Source organism: Chrysochloris asiatica, unplaced genomic scaffold (assembly GCF_000296735.1).
Source record: "Chrysochloris asiatica unplaced genomic scaffold, ChrAsi1.0 scaffold00092, whole genome shotgun sequence".
Classification (NCBI taxonomy): domain Eukaryota; kingdom Metazoa; phylum Chordata; class Mammalia; order Afrosoricida; family Chrysochloridae; genus Chrysochloris; species Chrysochloris asiatica.
The window spans coordinates 2,552,669-2,562,477 of NW_006408610.1; the positions used below are offsets into that span (position 1 = coordinate 2,552,669).

A 9,809-nucleotide genomic window follows, 5' to 3' on the forward strand; every position below is an offset into this window, starting at 1 on the left:
AGTGTTAACAGCAGGGTAGGACTAGAACTCGGCTCTCCAGATTCTCTGCATAGGGCTTTTTGAAGGGCATGTTGCTGCCTCCTACAATGAAAGTTCCTTAAGTCCAGCCAGGGACCCCCCTGCAATGCTTCCTAGTACCCTGCCTCTCACCTAGGACAGAGCCCAGAAGAAACAGTCATGGGTATTTGAAAAACCAAGGGATTTATAAATAAAAACATTTCAGGACACTCGAAGCCTTGGTCAAGAAGTTACCCTGCTGTGTATAGAAAAATTAGTTCTGTGGATGGGGCAGGGCAGGGTGAATGTAGGTTCGGGGGCTCAGTCACGAATGTGGATGACCAATGGGCACAGGTGGGGTGAGTGCTTGGTGCCCATGGAGAAAGCAGGAGTGTGGGGCTTGTGTACGGTGACCTGCTGGACATCATGAGAGCCGGGGCCGGGCCGGGGAGTGTGGTCCATGGAATAGGCGAAGCGCTTGGCCATGCTGTAGGCGGGGCTGCGGTGCTGGTAGATGGACGGTTCAGGCTGTGCATACATGGCCGGTCCTGGGCCGCCTGCCAAGTCCTCCTTGTAGAACCAGTTCTTGACCCGGGAAGCCAGGCTATAGCAGGGGGCAGCTCGGCTGACAGGGGTGTTGGGCCCTATCAGGAGTGGTAACTCGTACTGATTGGGGGCCGGGTTGGGGTCCATCAGTCTGTATGGACATCGGTAGCCGAAAGTATACTGGGGAGCCCTGCGCTCCCCAGGAGGGTGGACTTTCTCAGTGCTGTACTGGCAGGAGGCTGGGGTGGGACTCAGACCTAGAAGGGATAAAGGACAAATTCTCAGGGGGGAGGCCAGGCCACACCCCTGGTATTCAGCTATTGGACCCAGGTAAGGCGCAGAGGTCTGGGTTAACCTGGTGTGGTTTCAGTATAAGCACCTCAGCCCCAGGCAGGGGCATGAGACTACAGTGACTTAGCCATCTTGTCATATGTGTGAACCACAAGGCTCTAGGGTTCTGACATTGTCCCTGTGATGAGAACATCCAGAGATCACTACAGCCCATGACATTGTCATTGTCATTGTGTACCATAAGCCCATGCCATTTTCCTCACATCACCCTTGTTAAAAACAACCAGACCTGTTGCTGGGGAGTTGATTCCATCTCATGGAGACCCTGTGAGTAGACAGCATTGGCTTAAAGACATAAATGTCAATATCGTGACATTGGTGTCCTGACAGGACATTGCAGAAAGATGGCAGCATCCACAGCTACATTGGATCATGACCCTTTGCCCCTCCCTCAGGTCCTAAGAGTGAACCACAGCTCCCCCATTTTCCCCACCTCCAACCCCAGCTCCAACCCCATCTTACGCAGGTTGGAGATGCGCTCCTCCATGGGAACCTGCGGGCAGCTGGACATTCCAAACCTGGTTATTTTGGGATCCAAGAAATAGCAAGGCCCGGGGTTGCACACATCTGCCAAGGAGAGGGCTGATCAGGAAAACTACCACTACCCCAGTGTGATCCCCATCCCAGCCAGACAGGAGCAAGGGCTCTTGGGTATTGCCCTCTGCAAAATGGACCTTTTGACACATGGCCTGCCCTTCTCAAGAAATTGGTCAGCAAGAGACAGATAAAACAGCTGCTCAGCTGCCCAGTCAGCCGTCCACCCCAACAGGGACTGGTGCCAAGGAATGATAATAGCCGCTATGGATTAGTATTAGGAAGGAGTCAGTCCCTGCTGAATAGGGTGTATCTCTCCAGGGAGGGGCCTGAGATCTCAGGCCCCCAGCTCCACATCCCTGCCCAGCCTCTGCTCCTCCTAACCTTGGATAGCAGCCCCTGCTCCCCAACCCCACCCCACTCCTGGGGTTCAAGGCCATCTGGGAGCTCTGAGGGCTTGTCCCTCCCTATAACCCACAGCTATGTCTATCCAGCCACTGTGACAAGTGAAGCTAGCAGGACATGAAGACCAGAGTTGAAGATGGTGACAGTATCCCTTTGAAGCTCCCTTGGGGAGATCTGCTGGGATATGACCACAGAGATTTCTTTGGGGGGACAGGTCACTTGAGCATCTCTACTGGTTTCCTTCTGGGCCCAAGGGCCCACTTAAGCATCCCACATGAAACAAACCTCAGATTCTGGGGCCTATGGCTACAGAGAAAGGCTTCATGCCTCTCACTGTGCCCCAATCACCTCTGAGGGGAGGGTGGGTGGGCAACCACTCACACTTCTCCGAGTGTCGGGTATGAAGAGTGTAGGCCGGCTCCTGGAACATGGAGATGTCGTGGTCTCGGTAGCCTATGCAGGATGGTAGGAGGTACTTGGCAGGCCCGGGACCTGGGAGAGTGGACAGGACAGCTTTCAGCTTGCATCCACCGGATTGGAAGCAGGGCAGCCCCAGACACCATGCACCATAAGAACACTGGGGAGCTTTCCTCCCATGGATGTGCACTGCCACCAGAGCCTAACTCTGGAGCTCCTTCCTTTAGAGAAAGACTGTTCCCAGATAAAATGCAGGCAGTGTCTAATCATAATCATAAAGGTGATGTTGTTGTTGTTGGCTACCATCAAGCCAGTCCCCAACTCACAGCGACCCCGAAATGCTGCCTGATCCCATGACACCCCATGATCAGTTATGGACTGGACCGTTGTGATCCAGAGCATTTTCATAGGCTGTTTTCAGAAGTCAATTGTCAGGCCTTTCTTCCTAATCCATCTTAATCTGGAAGCGCCACTATTCAGCATCATAGCAACATGCAAATTTATGACCGGTAGTGGCTGCATTTGGGGAGCATTGGCTGGGAATTGAATCTGGATCTCTGGCATGGAAGGCAAGAATTTCAACATTGAACCACCACTGCCCACATAATAAAGACAATTTAAAAAGAAAGAGAACTTGCTGTTGAGTTGATGGTTATTCGTGGTGACCCCGTGTGTTGCAGAATAGAACTGGGCTGTATAGAGTCTTCATGGTACAGCATCATAGGATTAGGACTTAGCTTCAATGACCGTTTGAAGCACAAGGTCGAAGGTTCAAACTCACCAACCCCTCCCTGGAAACCCTATACAGGATCACGAGGAGTCAGAAGACACTCAATGACATTTAACAACCTTTTCAGAAACAAATTGCCAGGTCTGTCTTTCAAGATGCTTCTGGGTGGGTTCGAACCACTAACCTTTCAGTTAGTAGCTGTCATTTTCACTATTCAGAGGGAGTCCTGGTGTGGTGCTGTGGGTTAATGAGCCAGACTGCAAAACCATTTGAACTACAAGGTTGGTGGTTCAAGCTCACCAGCTGCTCCTCGGAAACCCTATACAGGATCACTATGGGTCGGAACCGACTCAACGGCACTTCAACAACAACAACAACAATAGCAGTAATGCTGTTGTTGTTTTTGTATCCTGTCAAATCTCTTCTGACTCATAGCAAACTGGCATAGGGTTCCCAAGAGCTGCTGCTGATTTTATCCTGGGCTCAATAAAGGTAATAATTACAATTATTCAAGAACTTACTCTGTGCCCAGCAGGCACATTTTATATGGGTTATCGGAGCCCTAGTATGGCGCTGTGGGTTAATGCGCTGGACTACATGGTCACTAGTTGTTCTTCTGAAACCCTATACAGGGTCACTATGGATCAGAACCAACTCAACAGCACATAGCAACAACAACAATTTCATTTAAGCCTCTGAACAACAAGTAGATACTATTGTTTTTCTCATCTGACAGGTGAGAAAACTGAAGCTTAGAAATATCAATGTCCTCCAAATCACACAAGCTGGTAAGGTGCAAATTCTGTGACAGTCTGTAGAATCCAAACTGCTATATTGTCACCTCCTACTTGGAGCAATCTTCAGTCTTTAACAACATAGTAAGAATTTGTCCAAGATTCAAGGGAAGTGAAGAAAGTTAAAGCTAGGCTAAAACTCCACTGAGGTCCCTAGCCTTTTCCCAAAACTGGTCTCTTGCCTGCCCCAAGCTCCTGCCCTCCCCTACCTCCCTGGAAACTCCCAGCAGCCTCTGGTGTTTGTGAGCTCAGCTTGGAGGCCTGGGTCTTCAGTAGACTTCTAGGAGAATCTGATGGGACTTTTCAGGAGGTAGGAGTGGCTAGCTGAATTGACCTTGGCAGCCCTGCAGAGGGGAGAATGTGTCCAAGCTCAAAGAGCTCTCACCTTTGATCATGGCCGCGATGGTAGGAGTCTGCTTTACTTCTTGCCAGTAACGTGGCTGCACCTTTTTCTCTGGGTGCTGACCATACAACACAGACTTTTTGTCCCCCTGGGGTAGTTTCATGGCTGGGGCCAGGGAAGAGGCAATAACAGTTACTGAGACATTATAGAAGCACTTAAAGAGCTGGGCCTAGGTGGGGTCTGTGCAGAGACCCCCTACCCCAGGGCCCCTCCATCCACTCTCTCTGTCCACCTCAAGCACTGCACAGGGGCTGGGAAGGAAGTCAGTACTCTGGCTGGAGCAGCTGAGTCTGTCTGGGGTACAGCCAGCTGTGGGGCCCAGCAGGCTGGAGCAAGGGGATGACATCACATCGGAACTTGGACTGTGAACTCCACAGTGTTTATTTCTCCCAGTTGCCGTGGCGCCTGAGCTGTGTCGTAAAAATTCTATGCTGGCAGCTCATTGGTGGAACACCGAGACTCAAGCTGGCTGCCCACCCCCATCCCTAGCTAGCTATGCAGCCTGAGGATCCTTAGGACCCTTGGACAGGAAGGGACAGGAAGAGATGGAGTGACAGACAGATTCAGTATTTGACCTGTTGTGTGTGCTGTCAGGTTGGGAAAAGGGATGGGAATGTGGGTGGGCCATGGAGGGTTTTCTGAAGCTGCATGCTGCACAGCCTGTTTGGGGCCTCTCTAGTCCTCTGTCTCTCCCATCCATCTCCCCAGGGTTTCAACATACTGTCTCTTCGCTCAAAGTCTGCTTTTCCTTGTGAAGGAGCAATGTGACCATTTCATACTAAGATGTGACTGTCTGATAGCACCATCCCAGGTTCCGATCCATATCTAACTCAGGGAACACATGTCTGCTTGTGGCATTTCAAGCAGAGAATGGAAGGCAAGATGGAGGGATAGCACTGAAGCCACAAAAGGCCACTTTCCATGTCTGTGACTAAGAACATCCTCTGGGGAAGAGGAAGTGAGAAGGAAACATTGAGGAATACGGAAGGTGTCCAACCCTGGTTAATGAATAAGACCCAAAGCTGAGGGCATGGAGACCCCTTTACTATTTGTACAGCCCCAGCTTATAATTCAGGTTCAGGATTTGATCTCAAATAAGAAGGGCTTCCTTCTTGGGGAGCTGATGCCTGCTGGTTATAGAGAGGAAAACTGAGGTGCAGAAAGGAACAAGGACTCGCCCTGAGTCTTCTATTACCTCAGGTGCCAAGATGGAACCAGGGCACAACTGCCTGCTTCAATCCAGAGCTGCCTCCCCCCACAGCCTCTGCATTAACGAAAACCTAACCATGCTCTGGAGTCATTCCAACCAGCAGGCGCAATGAGGATGCAGCACAGCCAAGCAGTCGAGTGGGGGGAGGGGGTCCCTAGAAACCTTTTTTGGGAACTAAATATCTCAGAAGAGAGGGGAGCCGACCCAGAGGGAGTAGGCCCTCCCCATGCTCCCCAACCACAGGGCAGACAAGCCTCTGATTCTAAGAAAACGGTGGGTGTCCTAACCTGAGCCTTGATGGTCCCCCAGTACTGATCAGGGTCAGATTTGGGGCAGAGAGCTCCAACTTTCTGGCCTGTATGCTCTCCAGATGTTTCATCCTGGCTCCTTCCCTGCACTGTCTTTGTGCACGGTTCTCCTGTAATACTGAGGCACCTCTACACCTCAGCAATGTTCCCTTCCCTCCAGCTTTAATGAAGACCTGGCTCAGCCCTGAGGAAAGCCCTCAGACCTCTCCCAAGCTGGCTGTTCCATCACTCGCATGCCCTCATAATTCAGAGTCCAAGGTAGAGTGGGTCCTAGGCAGTGTCCTCCCATCAAAAGCACCCCTTCTCTGAGCATCCCACCATGCCCCTCTTCACCTCTTCATGACTACCACCTGTCTCTCACCTAAACACTGGGGGCCCTGGCTCATGGTCTTGTCCCCCAATGACCCTGGTGGCTTAACAGCCTCTCCAGGGGCCACTCACTGATTCCCTGGCCTCCCAGTCCCCAAACCTCCTCCAGATAGCTCCCCTCCCCTCAGTAGTGGGTCAATGGTAAAATGCTCATCTTCTAGCAGAGTCCCGGCTTGATTCCCAGCCTTATGTTCAGCCACCATCCATCCGTGGAGGCTTGCGTGTTGCTGAATAAGTTTCAGTGGAGTATTCAGGCTAGGAAGAAAAGTCTATGAGGTGATCTACTTCTGAAAAGCAGCCAGTGGCTTTGGGTCATACCAGTCTGAGGCTGTTGTGCGTGGAGTTGTCATGAGTCAGGGCCGACAACAGCAGCTAGCATAACTCCCTCTCAGCACATCCTGGGTTCCTACTCCATCTCCCTCTGGATCTATTTCCTGTTCTTTACTTCTCTTGCTCTGGTACCTACTCTCATTTGCTGATGCTGCACTTTCTCCTCACCCTTCACATCTCTCCTTGTCTAGCTTCTTTCCTGGTACATCCCAGCCCTGAATCACCCAGCTCTGCTTTGTCTGCTTGCATGGCTGAGAACCCTGGGCTTTCTCTCTGCCCCACTCAGCAGTTACCTCCCCATCTGGTCAGCCTGCTCTCTCCCTCTCGCCAGGGATTATATCAAACATTGTTCAATCACCTTCTGTATCTGACTGCCTTCCCAGCAGAGAAAACAGAGGCTATCACATTGGGGTCTGACTCGAACTCTCCCAATCTCTCACAGAGGCACCAATTTCTGCTGTCATCTGCTCTTGTTCCCTCCAGAGATTGGGAGGACCCACCAAGCCCTTCTCCATCACTTTCTGATTCCTCAAGAGCCTTTCCAAATCGATTGCCCTGAAGGGCCCTGGACTTCAGTCTCTCAGCTGGCTCCCTCCTATCCAACTCTGGATATCTTTATGTCCCTTCCATCTATGAACACCATCTCCCTGGTCCTGCACATCTCTCTTTCTCCCTCCCCCAGACCATAGACAAATTCCTTTTTGTCTCCCTTTCTTACTTTAACTCACTACAGGCCAGCTTTAGGTCCATCTCGCCCCTTAAACTATTCTTACATCCCCAATGACCTATGGGCACCAGCTGCATCCAATGAACACATTTCGTCATCTTCTGAATTTCATCGTCTTCTTGGCAGTACTGAATCAGAGCAGATGAACAATCCTGGTTTTCCCCCCACCCCTCTGGTTGCTCTTCCCCAGGCTTTCTCCCTGGCTCACCTTCCTCCACCTGCCTTTACATGTTGGTGTACGTCTGCTCATTAGTAACAAAGGAAAAACCAGCAACTTGACAGTGGAGGAGGCTGGCAGGCTACTAACACATCAACCAACTGATGTGTTATTTTAACATGTTAACAAAGGGACAAAACAAATCAGTTTTATGTGCCTCCTGATTGAATACACACACCCAAAAGGACATAACATTACCTCTGGGCTCTTCCTACCAAAGATGCATTGTTGTTGTTGTTGTTAAGTACCACTGAGTCAATCCCGACTCATAGTGACTTTGTATAGGGTTTCCAAGGACCAGCTGATGAGTTTGAACCACCAACCTTGTGGTTGAAACCAACCTTGAGGCCCAGTGTTATATTCTCCAGTGTCACACCAGGACTCCGAAGATGCATTAGCTAGCCTGAATTGAATAATGGCAGAACATCAGACTAACTCAAATCAAGGTGTTTTACAAATAACTAATCTTGAATTAAGGAGCTCTGGTAGCGTAGTGGATACGAATCGGGCTGCTAATCTCACAGTCAGCAGTTTGAAACTACCAGCTCTTCCGTAGGAGAAAGATGAGGCTTTCTGCTCCTGTAAAGATTTGCAGCTTCAGAAACCCTGTACAGGGTCACTATGAGTCGGAACCGACTCCACGGCACATCACAACAACAACAATCATGAATTATCATGAATGACAAAGAAACACTGAAGAAATATTCCAGACAAAAAGAAACTAAAGAGATTTGACAACTAAATATAACACGAGAGCCACGATTTTCTTTTGTTATAGAGGCTATTATTCAGGAAATTGGCAAAACCTGAAAAAGTCTGTGACTTAGTTCAAAGTATTGACCATTGTTAATTTCCTGGTGGGTTAATAACTGTACCATGATTATGAAAGGCCTTATTCTTAGGAAATGCATAGATCGAAAGTGCACATTGAAGCATTTAAGGATAAAAGAGAACATGTCTGCAATTTACTCTCAAATGGTTCTGAAATAAAAAGTGTGTATATACAGGTGTACCTCATTTGTTGCAGTTTGTTTTAGTTCATTGTATGGATATATTGCATTTTTTTCACAACTTGAAGGTTTGTGTAACATGGCTCCTAGCAAGTCTATAGGGCCATTTTCCAATAACATATTCTCACTTTATGTCTTTGTGTCACACTTGGGCAATTCTTGCAATATTTCAAACTTTTTCGTACTGCTATTGCATACTTATAGATGACAGCATGGTGCAAACACGTTTATATGCACTGTAAAAAACAAAAACAAAAAAATCCATGTGACTCACTTTATTGCTATTCTCACTTAATTCAAGTAAGTTGAAACCAAACCCACAATATCTCAGAGGTATGCCTGTACATGGAAAGAAAAGAAACTTTTCATACAAATAGTCACATTTTGGGAATCTTGGTAAAAAGTTTATGGGAACTACTTGCAATCATCTTGGCACTTTTCTGCAAGTCTGAAATTATGTCAAAATAAAAGGTTAAAAGAAAGCTACGTTGGTGTCTTTAAGTTCTTTCCCAGAACGTCCTCTCATCTCATATCACCCCCCTTCTCTCCTGGGTAATCCTTATCTCCTCTTCTTGCTTTATTTTCCTATCAGTTTCCAAACATACATGCCTCTTAGGAACTTTAAACCTGTGATCCCAACAGCCTGAACAATGTCACTTAGGTTTCTCACAATCATCTCAAAGTCAACATCCTCAAAGCTTTCCTTATGTGGTATACCGCCTCAGTCTGTCTCAATGAATGATGCATCCACCAGTCAAGTACCTAAGCCAGAGACCTAGGTCTATCTCTAGGCACCTTCCATGTCCTTACTCCCCACAATCAGGCAATCATCAAGTCCCTTTAGGTCTCCTGTCTATTGTTCACCTGTGTCTACAATGTCCAGCATAGTTTCTGACACATGGTATGTGTTTGCCTTTGTTTCCTGGAGCTACTATAACAGAAATACCACAAATGGTATAATAAACTGAACTGTATTCTCTCACAGTTTAGGAAGCTAGAACTCTGAATTTAGGGCCCTGGCTCTAGAAGAAGGCTTACTCTGTGGAGGAAAATCCTCGTCTCAACTTCTCTAGCATTCTTCCTGGCATTTCTTGGAGTTTTCCACTTGGCATGTATCTTGCCCCCCTTTCGTACTTTCTTCTGTACCTAACATGCTATTTCTATATCTCAAAAGTGATTAGTTTATTCTTTTGCCTTAGTGTGTCCCTCAAATCAAGATGAGTCACAAGCAATTGTACTGGAGCCACCCTCAAAAATACAACCAGGGGAGAACAAACAAGATGGTGGATTGGATAGAAGTGCTGTGAGGAGCTCTGTCAGCAACAACACAGAACACTGGACCAAGCAGGCTCAGGGAATGGTGCCAGAACTCTGAACTACATATAAAGGAATATTTAGAAGGTTGGAAGGCTTACAGCCAGGGGAATTTATAGCAGAAGCAAGAAATCCAGTGCTTTCTAA

At 48.3% G+C, this 9,809-nt stretch overlaps 1 protein-coding gene across 1 annotated transcript; it reads right to left on the reverse strand.

Moving 5' to 3' along the window:
* Positions 1 to 318: 318 nt before the first annotated feature.
* Positions 319 to 4,280, reverse strand: ODF3L1 (outer dense fiber of sperm tails 3-like 1). The gene is made up of 4 exons (XM_006866465.1): positions 4,160 to 4,280; positions 2,215 to 2,325; positions 1,357 to 1,461; positions 319 to 800 (listed from the first exon to the last, which is right to left on the reverse strand). Exons 1-4 carry the CDS (start codon positions 4,278 to 4,280, stop codon positions 319 to 321), a joined length of 819 nt encoding a protein of 272 aa, XP_006866527.1.
* Between the last annotated feature and the right edge of the window lie 5,529 nt (positions 4,281 to 9,809).